We start from the raw sequence: 24605 nt of genomic DNA, 5'->3' as shown, positions 1-24605 counted from the left end.
ACAGAACAGTTCATAAGCACTTACATACTTTATTTGAAATGCAAAATTTAAAATTGTTTTTTCATTGCATCTTTTCACTAACAGTGGCAGCATGTCAGCCTTTACTAACTTCTTGTTTGCTGCTTAGAGGAACAAGTACGCATGCTCACTATGAGGAGGCAAGTTCTTTCCTGTTATCCTCATTTTTAATATGATACCATGATACTGCCATTGATGCCACCTGTTCATTCCCCTAATTTTTCTCAGTCATATCTGTGGTCTCCATTCTTTGATCAGGTGTTGTTTTATTTCAAACCCAGTTCTCAGATCCATAAGTTAAAATTGGTTTGAACACTGTCCACTTGACTTGTATATAGCTAATTTAATGTGTTGACTAATTTCTGCCTTATTCCATATAAATTTGCTCAGCTAACTTCCTATCATACCAACAGTATTAATTCTGTTGTCTATTTCCATATTTAATTTGTCATCTTCACTAAAAATTATACCTAAATAGCTGAAATATTTTGCTTGTTCTTATAGGTTCAGGATGCAGTTGATGTTTTCAATGTTTCTGACTATTTTTTTTTTTTTTCTGTTTATTTTCATACCAAATTTATTACAGCAGTTATTCAGTTCAGTTTAGTCAGGGAATCTTGCAAACTTGTCTGGGATTTATTTAAAAGTATAACATCTGCATAAAGTAAAGAACCGAGATTAACATCACCAATTTTGACAAAAGGTTTAATATCACTTTCCTTCATAATTCATTGATTTATTTTATTTTTCAGAATGATAAGCCAACTGTAACATTGTTACATTTCATAAGTTATATTTAACATTTTTCATTACTCATTTGTATTGTTTATTTCCTGCAGCACATTTTTCCCCAGTTTAGTGCCTGTGATAAACCGAATGTTTTATTGTTTACTCTTTATAAAGTCAAAGGAAAGAATAGATATCAGCTACAAAGTATTCAACTTTGAATGTCTGTTTAAGCAGTATGTTACTGAATGGGCAATACCCAAGTAAGTTGTTTTCTAAATCTATTTTATGAGCTGATTGTAATAAATTTGTATTTCTGAATTTCATTTTTAGTTTGTTTACTATACCAAATCAAAAGTTTTATACCACCATAGATCACTTGGTAATAATGAGTTTGAATTCCATCTATGGTGCAAAGAATTTTATCAAGGTTTTTCAGCTGAAGGTGATTTAAATAGTTTTGATAGTGTTGCATGAACTGATGTTGAACTAGGAAGTAGAAGTACTTGATCATCATAAATGCATTTCTAGAATTTAGGCTTACTATGGTTCTGGCTTTAGAAATCATTGGCCAGCCTCTTCAGTGAACAACCTGGTCTCCTTTTTTCTTGATTGTTTATATTGGAATGCTTGTTTGGACAATCTTTCTATTTTCATTCTTTATAAGTACTTGATGAACATTCATATTTGTTTATGAATGTTCATCAAATTCAAATATTCATACCAGTATCCACTTTCACCCACCCTTGACTTGCTTGCTGAAGGCTAGCAGACAGATGTATTTATAGTTACTAATCTGTTATCCCTTCTCAATTAAGCTGGACTAATTAAAATTCACCTTTTCTCGAAGATCTAGGAAAGTAATAAATAGTTCTTTAGCTGTTCCTAGTTTTAAACTGTCTACTCTTCAAAAGAGCCTCTTCTTTTGATTCAAGTTATAACACAAGCAGTATAGGTTATTTAGCATTATCTGATATGCATCATCAACAGATCTGTGTGCTCGCAATTGTGAGTATCAGGACAACATTGGAGGACAGTTTAGCCTCATTGTAATAGCATGATTTATGCAAGCATATACTAGAATGTGATAGATATTCAGTTTACGTCATATACTTTTAAATCTAATTGGAGTAAAGCAGCTGGCTTTATAAGTAACTTACACCGTTTGTGCATCTGAATTTCTTATAAACCTGTATAATTTAATTTGTAGAGTTCTGATTTAGTCAATTTTTTGTTATGGAATATAGGGGACTAAGAATGATAGTGAATGAGAAATGTATAATCTTTAGAGGTACCTGTGGCATAATAAATTAATAATGGAACATGTATAGACCACAGTAATAACTGTAATAGCTCCTGAACAGATAAGTGATATTTTGAGTAAAAATTGATGAATTTGCATAGTATTTACATAGTATTGTTTACTTTTAGTATTTTAGCAAGTTTGGGTGATTTTTGTGTGTTTTTTGAGTATTTTAATAGTAAATTGATAGATACGATTATCTGTGCACATGGCTCCCATAAAGAGGAATACAAAGATGGCGTCTAGGTCGCCATATTTGTCTAAAAATCTTAACTTAAAGGATTTGATTCAGTGTACCGTTTGCGAAATGTATGCATTGAGGAGAGCGGTTGGAGTCTGGTTTAACAACGATAGTGGAGTGAATGTGTGCAACAAGTAAAGAATGTGAGGATTTTAAGAGTGCTTCAGGTCGTGTGAGTGATATCGTTGATGAAAGTGAGAATCTAGATAACAGTGATGTTCGAGAATCCTAAACAGTTTTTTCGATATGTTGCAAGTAAAAGAAAAAATGTATATGGCAGAATGATTTTAAAGAATGCCAATGGTAGGGAGGTAACCGAATCAGTTGATATAGTTGAATTACCGAGCGAGCACTTTGCAAGAATATATCTTCCAGGTGGTGACATTGCAGAAATGAATGAACCAATAGATTATACGGGAATTGTGGTGAATGAAGTGGAGGTGAGTAGTCTGTTGCAAAACCTCAATGTCAATACATCTAGGGTTGGATGGTATACCAGCTCGTGTCGTATGTGAAGCGGCTAAAGAATTGTCAGTACCCTTGACCATTTTGTTTAATTTGAGTCTCAGATCTGGGTTAGTCCCGAGGGGGTGGAAATAGGGGAAAATAGTTCCACTGCCTAAAGGAGATTCCAAGATTGCTGTTGTAAATTACCGACCGATTAGCATATCAGGAATTGTTGTCAAGGTCTTGGAGAAATTAGTCAAGAGAAGAATACAGGATTGGATAGATGAAAATGGGATATTGTATGGGGACTTTGCAACTTTCTTTAAAAAGGCGTTCATATTTAAACCTGCATCTGTGGAGAAGACAAGCTTTATCCCACTGAATATTATGATTAGTGTCAATGCTATGTTGTGCTAGACCAGACTTATGAGGTTTCATGTATTCGATATAATATTGATGTTCTTTGATTCCTTTTTCCACAGAACTGCCTGTTTGTCCATAATATGACAAATTGCATTCACATGGTATCTGGTAAACAGGTACCTGGTAAATTTCAGGCATCTCAGAACCTATAGGCAGAATTTTGAAGAAGTATCATCTTATTCCCACATATTTTCCAATCAACAAAATTTCTCACTTGTTGCCATCTACAAAAGACAAACTGTCACCTCTATCATTTGCTGGTGTTTACCAGATACCATGTGAATGCAATTTGTCATATTATGGACAAACAGGCCGTTCTGTGGAAAAAAGAATGAAAGAACATCAATATTATATCGAATACATGAAACCTCATAAGTCTGGTCTAGCACAACATAGTATTGACACTAATCATAATATCCAGTGGGATAAAGCTTGTCTTCTCCACAGATGCAGATTTAAATATGAACACCTTTATTAAAGAAAGTTGCGAAGCCCTCTTACATCGGCTGAATTTAAATTGAAATGACCGTCTCTCTCTCCCAAAAGTTTGGGAGACTCTTATTTTATGCAACCATCAATGAAATAATTATCTTTAAAGAATTATTTAATAATATTTTAGTAATTAATCTTCTGGCATGCGACAACAATTTTATTTGGTGAACCACCGACTATTCTGTACTTCGTATTCCATTCCTTTAACTGTTTGTTCTACACTGAGGATGTACTGTTACTTTCAGTACGAAATATTTGTACCTTTATTTAATTAAAGTTATTACTGTGATTTATACTTGTTCCATTATTAATGAGAAATGTATCTCATTAAGCAAGAAGTCAAGCAAACCTGTATGGCTTGGGAAGTGCAGAAGTTCAAAATTCAGAAATTAGAGAATGGGACACCGATTATGGGAGAGTGGAACAAGGACAAACGGGGGTAATAAAAAGGGGTGGAAGCTCAAGGAGATTGTTGTAGTAGTGGAATATGAAAGATTCTTTGTCAGAAGTAAATACAAATAAAGGTAACAGATATGGGTTGGGTTATTTTAAATTACAACCGAAGCTACAAAAACTATGATGTCAGTGTGTTAGCGTATGGCTGTTAATTTAATCTTCGCCAGTTTATTTCAAAGTATGAAAAATTTGAGTTACTGTGAGGAGAATCCTGTCACTTTTTTTTTTTTATGAGACTAGCTAACTCACCTTCAGTTAAAAAGTCCTTATAAAGATATCTTTGATGCCAGATGGGATTTTGAACCCTGGTCTTTCCAACCTAAGGTCATTTGTTACTGATTTAGCCAGGGAGAATAGAAAGATAAGTTACCAAGGTATGATAGCATCAAGTTAAAAAGGACAGTTATTACAAATACTAATATGTCAAAGTCACATAAGACATATTGTAAATAAATTGAACTGGATTCGTTTTATTAATGTTTGGGATGAATTTTACCCCCCCCCCCCCAAAAAAAAAAAAAAGAAAAAGAAAAAGAAAAGCTTTTGGCATTTAGAGTAAATGTGCAAGAACTGGAAAATGGAAATTGCTAGGGAGACAGCTGATGAAATTCTCTGTAAATAAACTAAATGTCTGGAATCTATACATGCAGATAGAATTTTGTCAAAAAGAAAGTTGTACATGAAATGCTATCCATAGAAGGTTAATGGATTTCTTTCATGTGAATAACAGTTGGGAATACTCATGTAGTTACTGTAGCATGGATTATATGATCTAAGAACAAATTGTATGGTTAATTTGAAGTCTGGGATTAAGCTCACATCCATATATACAAGTGCTATGAATATTAGGAACAAATTTGGAGATTTGGCATGGAATGTACTGTCTGCAGGACAGATGAAATTGAAAAGGTCGTGAAGTTTGGTTAATGAGAGTGGAGTAGTTATATGCACTAGATTCTCTAGTGCATACAACTAGAGAATCTAGATGGGATATAATATTTAGTAGGATGTCTGCTCAAGCCAAGGAATCTTGAAAGAGGTGAGGATGAAATGTTTCAGCAAGTAAGAGGCAATTCTATCTCTGATTGGGAGAATGAAGTGGCATATAGGAGTATAGAAATTACTTTTTTTGAGTTAGAGACTGTTATTTAACACATAATGTTGTGAAGTGATTAGATTTAGTGATTACATCAGAGAATGTGATAGTGAATAATGTTTCCATGTTGTCTTTTGGTTGTGAAAATGATCATGTGGTTAGCACATGCATGTTTCATTGGGACAAGGAATATGTGGAATTAAGATCAGGAGACTAAGTGAGATTCAGGCACCAACTTGGGAACATTCACTAGCATGAAGATTTTATTGGAAAGAAGATTCAGTATTATTCAGTGATCATTAGAAAACAGATGCCAGGTTATTTTGAGAGTTAAGAGGATAGTGAGTGTAAAGCAGATGCAGAATGAAATTTAACAGGAAGTGTATAACAAGAAAATGCTCTAAAGGAGATATAAACAGGAAGATAGTAAAAATTATGTGATGAATATAATGCACAAACTAGTAAATAATAAATAGTATTATTTGTAACAGCTTTAAAAGTATTCAGCAATGATAAGTGTAGTGATCCTAATGTGAGTTTAGAAGTAATTTTAAAATGCACTTAGGAAACAGATTTGGAAATATGAAGTATATTAAAAATATCTGAAAGCAAATGTAATTTATTTTAGAGTTGAGTGCCTTGGTCACTCTTAAGGAATTGGCTTAGATGCAGATTATATTTTAAAAGCAAAATTTTAATAGGTAAGATAATGAGGAAAGAATAATTGTGCATAAAAGCAATGACCCTCTAACATTAGTGATATTGTTATCCTAAAACATTATCATTTACAGGCTTACCTTAGGATTTCAGAATTACTGTTGCTATCAGTACACGTGGCTTTGTATATGAAATGCATTTGTGTGTACTTTTTCTGCTGCTACACAAGTGCACTTACCTAAAAGCAGGCAATTAGGTTTTTTTTTTTTTTTTTTTTTTTTTTTTTGTGCATAATTGTCCTTTATATTCTGTTTTGACTTCACAGAGTCGACTGATTACCTGTTAAAATATTGCAATTTAATAATTTTGTAACTGGACTTCAATTCTTAATACATAGCAGAAGCTACAACATGCTACTTATTATTCCTACAGAGGTTTCTGTGGTTAAGAAGTTCAATATGCTACTTATTATTTTGAATTATTCAGATGATGTGTTTGATTGATTACTTAGATTCCTGTTTCTTTTCTATAATGAAAAAAAAATAATAGATTGTTTTTTTTATCTGTCTTTTTTATAGATCGAAAACCGGCTTAGTTTTGTGGGAACTAAAAAACTTCATAGAAAACACACCTGGTCTGTATGCTCATTTTCCAGTGGAAGTACGCTTTGCAAAAGGTGATGATATCTACATTAGTCCAGCATATGGAAGGGATACTTCTTATGTTAATATTATCATGTACAGGTTAGTATTCTTGCTCTAATTAAATAAAGATATGTTTTTAGGAAATAGTAATATAAATCTTAAAATTTCAGTTGGTTTGCAATAGTAAAAACAACACAAATAGGTTGAGTTACAATCTTTGTTGCAGGTGACCGAAAAGGTTTTGGAATTTTGAAATTTTTGCTTTAACACCATAAAGTTTCAGTTATAAAACTATTTAACAAAATCATATTATTACATGACATGCCCAAGGAGTAATGTCATCATGATATGACACTCCACAGTCCTCCATGTATACACGATGACACTATCTGTCATCTACTGCCCACCAGTAGTATTTTGGTTTGTAAATTATATGTTCTCCTAGCCAATTTGTTATCCTGCAAAACTGGCTAGAAGAACACAAGCAACTTATAGACAATACACTGGCCTCATAGCCTTGGTTGCTTTGACTGTAAATTCAAAATAACTAACCTCACCAATTTGCATATGTGCAGGATGAAAAGCCAGAGTTTTAGGAGCAAACATCCTGTTCCCCACCCACCCACCCACTGTGATATCAGTTATTCTGCCTTCAATTGAAAAAGCCATTATAAAGGTTTCTCTCATCACAATGAGAAAATCCATCTTGCATCTTTCCCATTTGAAAAGCATAATCTACCATTGTTCTTCAATTTGCATTATGGAAGTGCTTTTGGAAGATGTTATATAAGCCATTATATGCATTTAATAAATGAGTTAGACATAAAAATAAGACAGAAGGGTGTTGATGATACCATTAATTATGCCAAAATTACTAGCTTTGTGAAAGCAAGTCTGTCTAGTTTATAAAAACTAGTAGAGAACAGTACAAAATTAAACGTGTGGACAGACTTATGTGTTCGTCGAACATGTTGTTTATTATTTTAACGGTATAATAGAACACAGAAACTAAGTAAATAATTAATTTATTAACTTGATGCTGGTATTGTGACAAATAGTGTTTTTGTGCTCTGAAGATGCTGGTTATAATACCAGCGAAATATCAGCATCAAGTTAATAAATTAATTATTTACTTAGTTTCTGTGTTCTATTATACCGTTAAAATAATAAACAACAAGTACAAAATTAAGTACATGCATACAACCTTACCTTTCCAATTATGTGATGATCACATAACTGGAAAGGTGTGATGGTTTATAATAGGCAAACATATCTATATGAGAATATGATTGTTAGTTAAAAAAAAAAAAAAAAAAAAAAATCTTATTACAGATTCTGACTACTTGCATTTTTAGAATGAGCATTGTTTTCTTTTGATGATTTGAACCACATTTGCAAATTTGAAAGAAATTTATGTGAATCGCATCCACAAAAGTGTATAGTACATTAGTATTATTACTGTGAGTGGACTAAGGGTCAGATAATTCAGAAATCTTGCTCTAGAGACCAAATATGGAAAACTTTTTAAAGCCATTTCAGGCCTACAATAAGAATGGTGGTGATATTTTCACAGCAAGTAATAAAATTTATTTACTACCTAAAGATATTCACAAACATCCATGCCGTGGTGGTATTTGAATCCACACTGTTAGTTGGAAAGCATCTGCTGACCACTTGGCCAGCCAGGCTGGTATCTGCAATGTAATAATCTTCTGTTGCTGCTACATTTGGTTAAGCGAATAGCATATCTACTGTGCAACCAATAGACTGTGGGTTTGAATCCTAGTGAGAGCATGGATGTTTGTGAATGCCTTTAGGTGGAAGCTGATTTTCATTGCGTGGTGTTATTGTGTTCCTGACGCATCTTGAAACATTCTTTCTCTGCAGTAGTTTCCATATTATCTGACCCTCAGCCCCACTGTTGATATGCTATAGACTTATAACTTTTGTGGATGGGAATCACATAAAATGTTCTGATTTCCACAAAATGGAAAGAAGGAAAGCCTACTTTTAAACCACAAAGAAGGTAGTAGAATGGTTATATATTTTCAGATGAGACCTGGAAGTGTAATTTGTTAACATCCTGTTGATTGTTAAAATGTTGTAGCCATAAAAGAGATCTGCCTTAATGTAGTCATATTCTTTATTGATGAAGCTATTTGAAAAAGATATTGTATTATTTGCGTGATAAGTCAGGGATTTCATAATTCCGTCTCTCTGATTGAAGATATACTAGAATTTCTTATGAATATGCAATTATATTGAAACACATATTGGGACTGTACCATATTTCAGAGAAATCTAAATTACACACAGCTCAATAGCATGTGGACTTTATTTTGGACTGATCACATGCATAGTCTCCACCAGTTTGTGTTAATGAATTAGCTATTTTGGACCATTCCTCCCATCTGCTTACTTCCCAGTAGTGCAAGCACTTGGATATATTAGTCTCACCTTAACTCACAGTCACCTTTCATACCAAAAGAATTTTTGAGGAGTTGAGATTGACTCTGTATATCAGTCAAGTTTTTTAACATTTTCCTCAAACCTTGAAATAATATGTGCAGTGTGATATGGTACATTGTCATGCTGAAAGAGAGATGGTTTGTAAACTGACAGTGTAAAGAGCATTGTGTTATCCAGAAGTGTAGGTGTAGTGGATGACAGGAGTGCATTGTTCAGCAGCTCTTTCTTCTGGTAGTGAATCAGATCACTGTATGCAAGATTCCTTCTCATAGATCAGGTGATATTCTTTGTGTCAGCATAGTCTGTTCTGTTTGGCTATATGTAGCTGTCTTTCTGTATATGACTCCATCTCTTTACTAATGTGATTTTTTCTGATCATTTCTACATCAAACTACCAAGATTTACATACCACCCTTCTCAGGTGCCCCCCTTTGAATCCCTGATGTCATTGAATCTTCGTGTGAATTTTTTAACTGAGGTGACACCTCAGACTTCCATTGGTTAATATTGTTTCCTACAGTTGATTTTGTATGATGTACTCTATTAACACTATCATGAATGGGTAGATCACTGACATAGCATCCTTTAATAACATATCCACTTGATCTTAATGTTACCAAAACATAGTTCTTTCTTATTTTCATAAGATCTTGCTGTATTTGAATTTCCCCTTACCTTTGGTTATACTCAGATGTACAGTCTGTACTTGAGCTGACTTACATTTGTATCCTTTCTTCAAACAGCTAGTGTGATTTGCCACTCCACATGAGACTTCTCATAGACTGGTTGCAGTATTCTTTCTCATCACATTGATAGCCTATTAAATCTCCATAAAATCATAGTGTCCTTTTCCATTTGAGACTACTTATCACCTATACAACTTCTAACATTAAATAAATCCCAGCTCTCACATTTGAGATGTTGCATCAAAACTTCCCAAAAAATTATTTATGCTCTTCAGAAGTTTGCTTAATGGATAAGCGCTCGCTCTATCTCTCATAGAATTCTGTAGGTCTTTTCACATATGCTTTTCCACCATCATTCCTCTTCTTTTGTCTAAGCATTTAAGTATTGAACTATATTTAAGTATTCTCTAAGCATTGAACTATATATGGATGTTGTCAGCATCAGGCTTACTGAACCAACTTCTCTTTCATTCTGTATACCTCTCTGCTTTAAAAGAGCCTCCTTTATGCTATTTTTCTTAAGAACTATAGTCCCAAGTTGTTCATTAAACATGGAAACAGGTTTCTTCTTAACTACTTGCCTACATATGGCAGTCTTGTGTTGTGACCTCTCATGTGGAGTTATCAAAATAAATAAATTAATTATAAATGAATTATAACAAAACATAATAAACTTTTAAAACATCAAAAAAGTGTTATATTTTTGTTATTTTTTTTCCCCTTTGGCTATAAAATAATGGATCTTTAATATCTCCTATTTCTCTTTTAACATTGCCAAAATGAAGCCATTGGCTTTTTTTTTTTTTTTTTTTGAATTTATGTAACAGACTGAGAGTTCACTTATGTAAAATACTACTCTCTGACATAGGATTGCTTTGGTACTGGATGCAGGTTCTTGCCCTCTTAAGGTTCTGCCTGATGAGATGCAACCAGCTCAAAAAACAGTTGTTAAGCCAGTAAACCCTTTATCAAAAGCACTAATAAAAAAAAGACAACTGTACAGATGACTGGTGAGCACTCAGGTCTTTAAAGTAGCACAAGCTAAGGAAACTCACATGCTGAGGATTGTATTCTCATAAAGTCTACTCAGATTTTTGGAAACTTTCAAATTTTCTTGTTTGAAAATTTGAAAATTTATTTTTCTTCCTCTGAAAAACAAGGATGAATCTTTAAATATTTCCTATTTCTATCTATTTTAAAATATCTTTTATCAAGCAGTAATCCGGATAGGTTAGTAGATATTTGTAGCTGTTTGTTTAGGTTAGCAGATATTTATACAGTTTAAAAATGTTGAAAAGTAAGAGAGAGAGAGAGAGAAATTTTACATTACTTGAACTGTCTGGTGGTGTTATTATTTATTATAATAAATAATTTATTTATTTATGGTGTTATTATTTATATAATAACACTTCAAATAAATAATATATTATTTATTTGAAAGAAATAAAATAAAAATTATAAAAACTTAGTGCATTTATGCCACTTCCATGGATAACATCCATGCTGTTATCCTGACATGGATGTTAACGATTGTTTTAGGTGGAAGATGAATTTCATTGCTCTGTGAGACCACTACCCTGCTTATGGAAAGCTTAAAGTAGCTAAAAAAAAAGTTCCATGTTTGTTCCAGGTCTTAGATCAGTTTCCAGATTATATAAAAAAATAAATAAAATACAAGTCTGCACAGTTAGCCTAATGGCTGTGCACTTTGCAACCATATGCCTGGGGGAGGAGCATCCTAGGTTCGATTCCCATCTGTGAAGTGAAGAGCTAAAGGATCTTCCTCAGCCATAGCCAAGTTAGCCTGTCTTGGGCATGGACGGTAGGGGTTTTTTCCCCAGTTTATTCTGCGGTTTTTCATCCTGCAAAGCAGGCAAACTGGCCTTGGGATTCAACACCACAGGACATAGGATACACCAGGGCGTAGGGCTGACCACCTTATCCTGTGAACGGCTTGAGGTCCGATGATTAATAAACCCTCGACACCACAAGGCAAAAGGAAGATGAGATGAGATAAAAATACAAAAAAAAAAAAAAAAAGAATAAAAGGAGAAAAAATCCTTAGCCCATTACATTAATATATAGGCTTACACCTACTGTTCGTAGTAGTCAAGAGAAAAAAAACTGATTTTTTTCACTAGAAAATTTGATAAAAGATTCTTTTAGGTTGTATTGAATTCTATTAGCTGGTACGCAACTGCCATTCTGCTGTTGAAGGCCTTAAATGACTTGAAAAAGTTTTGTGTTTAGTCTCTAGAGCATGGTTTCCAGATTATCTATAATAATAGTTAGCCTGCTTTCAATTCTTTGTAAGTGAGATGCAAATAAATTAAATTTGATCCAGCCTGTGCAAATTTATTAATAACAGATCTTATTGTATCCTAATTTCTTTATATTTCATTTAGCGAGAGCCAAGTTATTGCAACATGTAATTTTGATGTTCCTCTTTATTCCACTGCAAATAGTCTGGTTAAAAATAAAATTAGGGTGGCTTGACAAATTTTTAACATCGAATTCCTGATATGTATCCAGAAGAGGTGAACAGGATAATATGGTAATACTATATGACAAGCCGACATTATTATTAACTTCCTGTTCATAATTTTCATTCATATTAGTCTTATTTTTCAGGACTCCAATATTATCAAATATTGTATTTTGGTCTCCAGAGTTACGTCTAACTGCATCAAATTACCAAGATTGTGGTCTTCTGAATCTTATGTTTTTGACAATAAGACCACTTTTGCTAACGTTTCCTCTCCCATTACCATCTTTGATTAGCCCTACTCACACATTCCTGAATTCTAATAATGTCAGGTTCTTTCCTTCCTAATTCATTTTTAATATGATTCTACCATTGGTGTTATCTCTTCACTTCTTTAATTTTTCTCAGAACTCTCATATCTTTGATCTTTAATTCTGATCAGCTGTTGTATTTCTAACCCAGCTCTCAAGTCAATAAGTAAAAATTCATTTGAATAGTTTTATTTAGCTAGTTTAGTATGAGTGATTTTTCTCTCATTCCATATAAATTTATTCATCCCACCATGCCAGCTTGCTTATTCTGTTTATTTCCACATTTCATTTGCTATCTTCACTAAAAATTATGCCTAAATAGCTGAAATATTTTACTTGTTATAGGTTCTCCATTCAGGATGCATTAATATTTTTTATGTTTTTGTCTTCTTTTGATTGCTAGTTTTCATGGCAGATTTGTACAGCAGTTAACATATGCAATTTTTATATCATATTTAAAGTTTCCTTTATGATGAGATCCATATAAATAAGATTGGAGATACTGTTCACCATAGTTCCTTATGGTGAACAAAAATAGCCACGAGCCTTGTTTAACTGAGTGATGCCCCAGCTGGAATGATATATCCTGTTGTACCATGTTGTTTTAAGCCAGTAAAGAATGCATTTAAATCCCAAATTGTTAGCCTATCCTTGTGAGTATTGGATGTTAGGTCAGTGGATCCACTTAATTCTCTATGTTCCTAATTTTTTATATTGATTCCATATACAAAATTTCAATTAAATTCATCTGGCTGAAATCATGGAAATAGCATCATGCATATAGATAGCATGCATAAAGAAATCTGATAAGTGCTTATGCATTTTACAACTTGCAAAATGCATTAACAAATAAATTCAATAAATAAATAAATAATAAATAAAATAAAAAGATGAACAATGAAAAGGCGAAATTGAAATCAATTATATGATTGGACGGAAAGAAACTGAGCATTAATTATATTCATTTGTGTATTCATTTCACTCTGAATTTTTGAAAAATTAATCATTAGATTAGATATACTTTGCACAGAGAGGAAAAAACAGAGCCCTGTGCACTGCAGCATTATTTGTAAAGTGTATTAATAAGATCTGTCCACCATCACATAAACAAGCGACCTAAAAAAGAGAATTGTCAACCCAGTTGCAAGACGCAAAAATACATAAGATGGGAGCATACTTAAAAGGCCCTTATTGACCAACTCAGTCAAATTCTTTAGAAATGTGAACAACTTTGAGTTGGAAAGTGTAATATGAGTGCAAATAGGATGATAATTTGATGGTAAACTCTTGTCTTTCGTCTTAGAAATATTGAGTATAAGTTAACTTCAACTCCATAATAAATACCATTTTGAATAGGAGGATGTAATGAGCAACACACATGAGTGAACTTTGGTACATAAAATTTTCAGAGAAATTAATGACATCTGGACCAGGAGTCTTTTTTTTATCTAGATTTTGTAAAATTCTGATCTCTTTGCATTAAATCAAAGGAGAGACTTAATGCAGTGTTTTACACGAAAACCTTTATCTATATCGTATCTGCTCTCCAGCCAGAAGGTTGCAGGTTCGAATCCTGCTGTGGGCATGGATGTTTGTGATTGTCTGTGAAAATATTAGTGGTGGTGGACAGTAGATGGCGATGGTGTAAATGATGAGGTTGAGTGGTGGAGACTAAGAGTTGCAGAGTAGGTTCCCTCCCTTGATGAGTCTTGGACTCCCTGGAGGTGTCAAATAATAATCAATGCATGGAGAAAAAATTAAAATAATAAAAAAAAAAAAGGTTGACTCACTCTTTAGGTAATATAGAATATTAAAGCATTGAAACAATCCCATGGAAAATGTTGCAGCTAATGATTTAATATTTGATTATGTCTGGCATTATAAGTCTTCCCAGGAAGCTTCTGGTTTTTGTAGCCTGATGACTAGTTTAATCTACTATGTGTCTATCTTTTGACTTTCTTACTAATACCTTAGGGTTCTGTTCTTTTACCTATCTATAGTTTTTTTTTTGTTGATAGTATACTTCTTTCCTCTTCATTTGACAAATCTTAGAGTGCTGAAAAATTCAAAATGTCAAGATATCTGCTACTAGTCTTATATGCCAACCCTCAGTTAATCCTCTAAAGGGATGAATTATTATAATAATGCTATAAGTTTAATATGTAGTGTGATTTTATGTCACAAGCAAAAACAATAGCTAATACCTTTTATGAGAATCCCACCCATGAAAGGTTGCAGAACTAATGTTAATGTTTAAAAATTAGGTAATCTTGGAATCTTACTATATCAACCAGATACTTTTTCAGCCTACTCAGGCTTCCAATAAACACAGTAATAGTCTCATTGGATGATGAAATTCATGTACTGTCTAAAGACATTTGCAAATGTCCGTGTGGATTCAATCCCAGTGGAATTTGTATTCACAATTGGAAAGCAGAAGTGCTATCTACTCAGCTAACCAGCATAGTAATTTCATTGGACATTTTTGCTGCTCACTATTAAATGCTAATTCTTACTATATTTATTAATGATTTCAGTTATTTTATTTCAGTTGCGATAATCAGTGGTGATTTCTTTATAGACCTTACAACAAAGATGTTCCTACTGATGTTTACTGGAATGGTTATGAAAGAATTATGATGGAATCAGGAGGAAGACCTCACTGGGCAAAGGTATGTTAAATGCCATGTATAGCATTTGTTTTATCAAATTCTGTAACATGGCATTTAGAATTTTTACAGAAACACTCTGGTAACCTTATTCAGAAAACTTACAAAATAGTGCATTTAGAAAAAGTTTAAATATGTTTAAACTTTTTCTGAATTTTATGTTTTTCTCATGGGTAAATTATGGAACCATACACTGACTTTCTTTAGAATAGCATTGATCCTGTGAGATTTGGCTTTTACCTTCAGTAAACTGGTTTAATTCAACATTCTCTGTAGAAACATTTTCCATATGTTGGAATTTTGCAAAAAAAGAAAAAGTAATTTTCAAATCATTTCAGTAAATGTTGTTTACCAAAGTGAAAAGTGAAGTTTACTTTTTGTATTTCATGTGAACAAATAAAATAATTTTATTAAATATCAAAAAGAGAGAATTTAAAATTTCTGATTTGAGAATTTCCAAGTAAATTAGCTTACATGAAGCCAAGTAAGTCCATGCGGTTAGCCGAGTGGCTATGCACTTTTCAATCATATGCCTGGGAAAGGAGAGTCCTGGGTCCGATTTCCATCACTGATGTGAGGAACCTAGGATCTTTCTCGGACATAGCCAAGTTAGCCGGTCTTGGATGTGGGCTATAGAGTTTTTCTCTGCAGTTTATCTTAGGTTTTTCAACTGGCAAACCGGCTTTAAGAACTCAACGCTTCTTAAAGCCGGTTTCTACAGACATTGGATACACCGGGAGGCATAGGGCTAACAACATTATACTTGTGTATGGTTGCAGCTAAATGAATAGAAAACCCTCAACTAAAAGAGGGGAAAAGGAGGAAGAAGAAGTCAAGTAGTCTCAGAGGTAATGTCTCCATTGGAATTGATCTATTATTGGTTCTGCCATCAACCATCCAAGCAACCATATGGATGAAATATATCAAATAATTTATGCTTTGTATCCATGTTGTTATTATTATTAGAGACCTCCAAGGAGTCAATAACTCATCGAGGGAGGCTATAAATCACCCAATCCAGCTGTCATACCTTCCCTTAAATTCATTCACACTAGGTGCACTTACTACCCCTAAAGGCAAACTATTCCACTCACTCACTGCTCTATGGGAGAAAAACCTAGCTCTCACCCCTTTCTTGACTGCAAATAAATTTAACTTCTGTGGATGCCTCTGTGTTCTTTCCCCACCTTCCAAATAACGAAAAATTTCATCACATGATATCCTATAACACCCATTAAAGAATTTATTGACCTCTATCATATCACCCCTCTTTCCCTGTTAACCAGAGTCTACAATCCACATTCTCGCAATCTGTCCTCATAATCTAAATCCCATAATCCGGATATAATCTTTGTAACTCTTCTTTGCATTCTTTTCATAGCTTCTTTATCCCCTTGGAACCTGGGAGACAAAATCTGTGCACAATAATCCAGGTGTGGTCTTATCAAAGCCTTATAAAGGAGCAAAATGACTTCCTTATCCTTACACGTCAAGGTTCACTTCAACATTGCAATTATCCTCTGAGTCGTATTTGCAACTTTTGCTATGTAACCTTTGAACTTCAAATTCCTATCCACCAATACGCCAAGATCCCATGCCTCCTCAGTTTCTTGTAGCATAACCCCTCTAATATAATATGCTGCTGAAACTTTAATCATGCCAAAGTCACATAACTTTACACTTACTAACATTAAACTGATACCATTTTCGCTTGCCCAAATTTCCAGCCTATTCAAATAATTTTGTAAGTGCTGAATATCAGTAGCATCCCATCCATGTTATTTCAGTTTCAGTGGACACTTTGTATCCATATATTTATCATCATCATCATCATCAAATTCCTGCCATGTACCCTCAAGGGGTGTACAGGATATGACAGTACAACATGAAAAAATTACATCATTACTAACTTCCTATCTACAATTTTCCTCCAAATCAGTCTGTTACTTGTCAAGACTCCAACATTATCAGATCTTATATTTCTATCCTCTAAGGCACTTTGTACCGTATCAATCCACCTATATCTTGGTATTCCTCTGGGTCGTTTTCCTGCCAACCTGGCAGAGAACACTTGTTTTGCTAATCTTTCCTCTCCCATTCTGTTTAAGTGACCATACCATCTGAGATTAGCTCTGCTAATGCATTCCTGGATGCTGACAATGTCAAGTTCTTTCCTAATATCCTCATTTTTAATATGATATTGCCATTGATGCCATCTGTTCACGCCTCTAATCTTTCTCAGGAATCTCATATCTGCGGTCTCTAGTCTTTGGTCATGTGTTTTACTTCTGACCCAGCTCTCAGATCCATAAGTTAAAACTGGTTTGAACACTGTCTGGTATACAGCTAATTTAGTGTTCCGACTAATTTCTCTCTTATTCCATATGAATTTATTCAATTGACTTCCCACCATACCAGCTTTGCTGATTCTGTTGTCTATTTCTATATTTAATTTACCATCTTCAGTAAAAATCGTGCCTAAGTAGCTGAAATGTTTTACTTGTTCCACAGGTTCTCCATTCACATCACAGTTGACATTTTCAATGATTCTGCTATTTTCATTGTCTTTGTCTTTTTATTGCTGACCTTCATACCATATCTATTACAATAGCTATTCAATTTAGTCGGAGAATCTTGCAGACTTGTAGCAGATTTATTTAGAAGTATAACATCATCCGCATAAAGCAAAGAGCTGACATTAACATCTCCAATTTTGATGTCAGGTTTAATACTACTTTCCTTCATAATGTGATCCATATAGATAATGAATAACAGAGGGGATAATGTACATCCTTGTCTCACACCAGATTTAACATTAAACCATCTTCCTGTACTTCCTTCAATTCTAACTGCTGACTTACAACTCAAATAAAGACTAAGTATTGCTTGATATAATGCCCCATTGACACCATATAGCTGTAGCGTATTGAATAGCTTCTCTCTTGGCGCCTTGTCATATGCCTTTTCCAAATCGACAAAACTTAAATACAGATCTTTGTTATATTCCCATGCTTTCTCGACTATTTGTCGTAAAGTGAAGATCTGATCCTGACAGCCTCTATTTGGCCTGAATCCAGCTTGTTCTTCACCAAGCTTTTCTTCCACAATTCTTCTCAACCGTTTCTCAAGTATACTTGCATAGATCTTGCCAGGAACACTCAGTAGGGAAATACCTCTGTAATTCTCACATTCAGTTTTATTTCCCTTTTTATATATGGGTACTATGAGAGCTCTACTCCAATCATCGGGAATTCGTCCCTCTGTCCAGGCTTTCTGAATTATGCAGTGCAGCTACTGTAAGACTTTCATACCACCATACTTCAGCATTTCTGGTCGAATATCATTGTTATGTCCCTATCTTACGATCTTTGTTTGTTTGTCTTACAAACTGCCTTCGTCTATATTCTTCTAACTTCTATTTTCAAAACACCACCAAAATTTCCACTAATATCTGAGCTATTGTTCTCCGTAGTATCCCTAGTATTTGTATTTTAACTGCACCCTTTGGGACATTTAGTTTAAGATATCTTATACATAAACAGAGAAAGAAACTCAAATAACTGAAAGTGCAACTATTGCAGTCGTGACACTATTTCTTATTACTCAACATTAATTCCTTAAACTTCCCATTTCTTAACATTAATTCCCCGCGTGGTTAGGTTCGAATGTTTCTAAGCGGTGCATTGGATTAGCAATATCAGACAACTTCTTTTATCATTAAACAAAAGGTTTATTATTTCTCTAAACATGGTACATATCAAAATACACAACTAAATTACTTACACACTAAAATTAGCTTAATACAAGTAGATGGGCTATGATTCGACAAAGGTTACTATGATCATGCCACCACAAAATTTTTTATACAAAACATGAATTCACTTAACATAAAAGTTTTAGATCATCACAAATTAATAGATTATTCAGCTCCAAGTACACTAACAAATACATTAACTACTCTAGCACATATTTATGACAATCAAATTCCTCAGGCTACTTGGTTACTCAATTTACACTAATCAAACTCAATATTCATTAACACACAACTATGTCATTAACTTTCCTTTTACAATATAGTAGACACTCAAGATTCTTAGGATAATTAATTATTCAATATGAAATTCAATTTTATCCTGCTCAAGACTAACTAGTGATCACTTCCAATTTCAAATCCTCTGGTGTCCTGCACCAGGGAGAAAACATCACTATCAACAATAACATAGTCAATGAGACTTTTCTTATTCCTAGCCTCTTCTCTCCATGTGAATTTGTGCACATTTTTATGTTGGAACATGGTGTTAGTAATAACCAGTCCATGTCCTGTCCTGAGCAGAAATCCAACAGATATTTGCCATTATTATTAGCTTTGCTCTTTTCTTCAAATTTTCCCAAAATATTTTTGTATGTCTCACCATCATTTCCTACTCTGCTATTTAGATCCCCAACAAGGACCAACTTTTCATTTTTCATTGTGTCAGTTGCTTTTTCTAAAGCATCAAAAAATTCCTCCACTTCTACCTTAGTAGAACCTTCTGTGGGACCATAGGCACAAATAAGTCTCATTGTCCAGTTTCCCATTCTCATATTTGCCCACATTACTCTACTTGAGACTGACTGCCATTCAAGAAGATTAGCCTCGTATTTTCTGTTGAATACTATGGCTACTCCTTCTTTTCCTTGATTGTCATTGCCTGAATATAACATTTTGTATTTCTTGCTCAGAAAGATCTCACCAGTTTTTGTCTTTTTTGTTTCAGTCACCCCTATTATGTCGATCTGGTACTTATCTAATTCCTCAGCTAGCTCCATTTCTTTGCCATTCACGCTTCTTACGTTGATAGTACCGATCTTTAACTCTGGTGATGTTGAGTTGGGGTTTGTTTTCAGATTTGTTCCAGTAGCTGACTTTTCGCTGTTCGCCCTGGTTCCCTGGCAAAAATAACGGGGGCCTTGTTTAACCGGGCGACGCCCCACCCGGCATGAAATTTTTTCATGTTGTACCATCATTTTTTATTTCGGTTTAACCAATAAGAATACAATTTGGTCGGCTAAATCCCAAATTGCCAGCCCATCCTCGTTCGTTCAGTATTCAAGTAGATACCCAACAGGGTGCACCACGAGAAGGTGAGGATTGAACATTAGGTCAGTAGCCCTGGTCGGTTCTCCGCATTCCTTTAAAGGCTATGTGGAGGTCTCCTCTCAGTTATACAGCTTTGACCCTTAAGCATCCCACTCTTAGAGAATACAGAGACAAATATAAGAAAGCTAAACAGTGTGTAAAACTAGCTAAATAAAATAAAATAAAAGTCATGGGAGGACTTTGGCAAGAACATAAATATCAAGAAAGTGGCAAAATATTCTGGAAGTTGCTGAAGAAGTTTAGGAATGGAGGAAAGAGTGCTGTAAAAGGAGTTAGAGATGATATAAAGGTGAAATGAAAACAGGAGAAAAAGATATCCTTGAAGTATGGAGTAATTACTTTGAAAATTTGCTAAATGAAACAAGCAGTGATGACGGCACAGTGATAAAAAAAACACTGACCAGGCATGCAGACAGGAATACATATCCATACTTGAAGTAGAAAAAGCCATCAACGGCTTGAAATGAAATGTGGAAACGCAGCAGGAGTAGAGGATATTCGACCAGAAATGCTGAAGTATGGTGGTATAAAAGTCTTACAGTGGCTGCACTGCATAGTTCAATATGCCTGGACAGAGGGACGAATTCCCAATGATTGGAGTAGAGCTCTCATAGTACCTATATATAAAAAGGGAAATAAAACTGAATGTGAGAATTTCAGAGGTATATCCCTATTGAGTGTTCCTGGTAAGATATATGCAAGTATACGTGAGATATTGTTGAGAAGAATTGTGGAAGAAAAGCTTGGTGAAGAACAAGCTGGATTCAGGTCAAATAGAGGCTGTTTAGGATTAGATCTTCACTTCACTTTACGACAAATAGTGGAGAAATCATGGAAGTATAACAAAGATCTGTATTTAAGTTTTGTATATCTGGAAAAGGCATATGACAAGGTGCCAAGAGAGAAGCTATTCAATATGCTACAGTTATATGGTGTCAATGGAGCATTATATTAAGCAATACTTAGTGTTTATTTGAGTTGTAAGTCAGCAGTTAGAATTGAAGGAAGTACAGGAAGATGGTTTAGTGTTAAATATGGTGTCAGACAAGGATGTACATTATACCCTCTGTTATTCATTATCTATACGGATCACATTATGAAGGAAAGTGGTATTAAACATGATATCAAAATTGGAGGTGTTAATGTCAGCTCTTTGCTTTATGTGGACGATGTTATACTTCTAAATAAATCTGCTACGAGTCTGCAAGATTCTCTGACTAAATTGAATAACTGTTGTAATAGATATGGTATGAAGGTCAGCAATAAAAAGACAAACACAATGAAAATAGGCAGAATCGTTGAAATTGTCAACTGTGTTGTGAATGGAGAACTGGTGGAACAAGTAAAACATTTCAGCTACTTAGGCACAATTTTTAGTGAAGATGGTAAATTAAATATGGAAATAGACAACAGAATGAACAAAGCTGGTATGGTAGGATGTCAGTTAAATAAATTCATATGGAATAAGAGAGAAATTAGCTGTATACAAGACAGTGTTTAAGCCAGTTTTAACTTATGGATCTGAGAGCTGGGTCAGAAGTAAAACACTTGACCAAAGACTAGAGACCACAGATATGAGAGTCCTGAGAAAGATTAGGGGCGTGAACAGATGGCATCAATGGCAATATCATATTAAAAACGAGAATATTAAGAAAGAACTTGTCATTGTCAGCATTCAGGAATGCGTTAGCAGAGCTAATCTCAGGTGGTATGGTCACTTAAACAGAATGGGTGAGGAAAGATTAACAAAACAAGCTGTTTTGTTAATCTTTCCTCACCCATTCTGTTCTCTGCCAAGTTAGCAGGAAAATGATCCAGAGGAAGACCAAGGTATAAGTGGATTGATACGGTACAAAGTGCCTTAGACAAAAGAAATATAAGATCTGGTAATGTTGGAGTCTTGACAAGTAACAGACTGATTTGGAGGAAAATTGTAGATAGGAAGTTAGTAATGATGTAAATTTGTCATGTAGTACTACCATATCCTGTACACCCCTTGAGGGTACATGGCAGGATTTTGTTGATGATGAAAGTTGGTCCTTGTTGGGGATCTAAATAGCAGAGTAGGAAATGATTGTCAGACATACAAAAATATTTTGGGAAAATTTGGAGAAAAGAGCATAGCTAATAATAATGGCAAATACCTGTTTGATTTCTACTCAGGATATATACTAGTTAATACTAACACCATGTTCCAACATAAAAATGTGCACAAATTCACATTGAGAGAAGAGGCAAGAAATAAGAAAAGTCTCATTGACTATGTTATTGTTGATAGTGATGTTTTCTCCCTGGTGCAGGACACCATAGGATTTGAAATTGGAAGTGATCACTAGTTAGTCTTGAGCAGGATAAAATTGAATTTCATATTGAAAAGAATGACATGTAAGAAAGTTTTAAAGCGAATAAAAGTTGAGCAGCTCTCAGATGTGAACTGTAGACTAAAGAGTATTGAAGAAAAAATGAAAGAGTTTGAGAACACGAACTAAACCGTGGAGATTCAGTGGCAAGCCTTGAAGAAAACCCTGATTGATTCAGCCAGAGAGGCATGTGGTGAGGTTGTCTGCAAGGATAGAAAAATCAGAACTCCATGGTGGACACAGGAAGTTTAAGAGGTTTATATCAAAAATTCCTGCAAATAAGTCAGCTTGTGCTCTTAGAGAATACATAGACAAATGTAAGAAAGCTAAACACTGTGTAAAACTAGCTAAACAAAAGTCATGGGAGGACTTTGGCAAGAACATAGAAAATAAATATCAAGAAGGCAGTAAGATATTCTGGAATATTGAAGAAGCTTGTTGAAGAAGCTTACAAATGGAGGAAAGAGTGCTGTAAAAGGAGTTAGAGATGATAAAGGTGACATGAAAACAGGAGGAAAATTTTCCTTGAAGTATGGAGTAATTACTTCACAAAATTGCTAAATGAAACAAGCAGTGATTGCACAGTGGTAAAAAAACACTCAACAGGCATACAGTCAGGAATACATATCCATACTTGAAGTAGAAAAAGCCATCAAAGGCTTGAAATGTGGAAAGGCAGCAGGAGTAGATGATATTCGACCAGAAATGCTGAAGTATGGTGATATAAAAGTCTTACAGTGGCTGCACTGCATATTTCAGAAGGCCTGGAGGGAGGGACAAATTCCGGATGATTGAAGTAGAGCTCTCGTAGTACCCATATATAAAAAAGGAAATAACACTGAATATGAGAATTACAGAGGTATTTCCCTACTGAGTGTTCCTGGTAAGATTTATGCCAGTATACTTGAGATATGGTTGAGAAGAATTGTGGAAGAAAAGCTTGGTGAAGAACAAGCTGGATTCAGGCCAAATAGAGGCTGTTTAGGATTAGATCTTCACTTCACTTTACGACAAATAGTGGAGAAATCATGGGAGTATAACAAAGATCTGTATTTAAGTTTTGCCAATCTGGAAAAGGCATATGACAAGGTGCCAAGAGAGAAGCTATTCAATACGCTACAGTTATATGGTGTCAATGGAGCATTATATCAAGGAAGTCAGCAGTTAGAATTGAAGGAAGTACAGGAAGATGGTTTAATGTTAAATCTGGTGTCACACAAGAATGTACATTATCCCCTCTGTTATTCATTATCTATATGGATCACATTATCAAGGAAAGTGGTATTAAACATGATATCAGAATTGGAGATGTTAATGTCAGCTCTTTGCTTTATGCGGACGATGTTATACTTCTAAATAAATCTGCTACAAGTTTGCAAGAATTCCCTGACTAAATTGAATAACTGTTGTAATAGATATGGTATGAAGGTCAGCAATAAAAAGACAAAGACAATGAAAATAGGTAGAATCGTTGAAAATATCAACTGTGTTGTGAATGGAGAACCTGTAGAACAAGTGAAACATTTCAGCTACTTAGGCACGATTTTTAGTGAAGATGGTAAATTAAATATAGAAATATACAACAGAATCAACAAAGCTGGTGTGGTCGGAAGTCAATTGATGGAATACGAGAGAAATTAGTCGAAACACTAAATCAGTGTTCAAACCAGTTTTAACTTATGGATCTGAGAGCTGGGTCAGAAGTAAAAACTTGACCAAAGACTAGAGACCGCAGATATGAGAGTCCTGAGAAAGATTAGAGGCATGAACAGGTGGCATCAATGGCAATATCATGTAAAAAACGAGGATATTAGGAAAGAACTTCACATGTCAGCATCCAGGAATGCATTAGCAGAGCTAATCTCAGGTGGTATGATCACTTAAATAGAATGGGTGAGGAAAGATTAGCAATGCAAGTGTTCTGTGGAAAACGACCCAGAGGAAGACCAAGATATAGCTGGATTCATACGGTACAAAGTGCC

The 24605-nt window shown here is 34.3% G+C and overlaps 1 protein-coding gene across 1 annotated transcript in view; it reads left to right on the top strand.

The window, feature by feature from the left end:
• Positions 1–24605, top strand: part of LOC150096754 (L-gulonolactone oxidase-like) — a 108780-nt gene that overhangs the window by 75216 nt on the left and 8959 nt on the right. The window contains exons 9-11 of the mRNA XM_090408070.1: positions 858–1007; positions 6438–6602; positions 15036–15126. Coding sequence (XP_090264196.1) covers positions 858–1007; positions 6438–6602; positions 15036–15126 — 406 coding nt within the window. The remainder of the gene's footprint in view (positions 1–857; positions 1008–6437; positions 6603–15035; positions 15127–24605) is intronic.

This window comes from Typopeltis vanoorti, chromosome 18 (genome assembly GCF_054136105.1).
Source record: "Typopeltis vanoorti isolate ZY-2024b chromosome 18, IOZ_Tvanoo_1.0, whole genome shotgun sequence".
In the NCBI taxonomy this organism is placed as follows: Eukaryota; Metazoa; Arthropoda; class Arachnida; order Uropygi; family Thelyphonidae; genus Typopeltis; species Typopeltis vanoorti.
The sequence above is the reverse complement of the archived record's forward strand: the minus strand, read 5'-3'. Positions and strand labels throughout refer to the sequence as shown.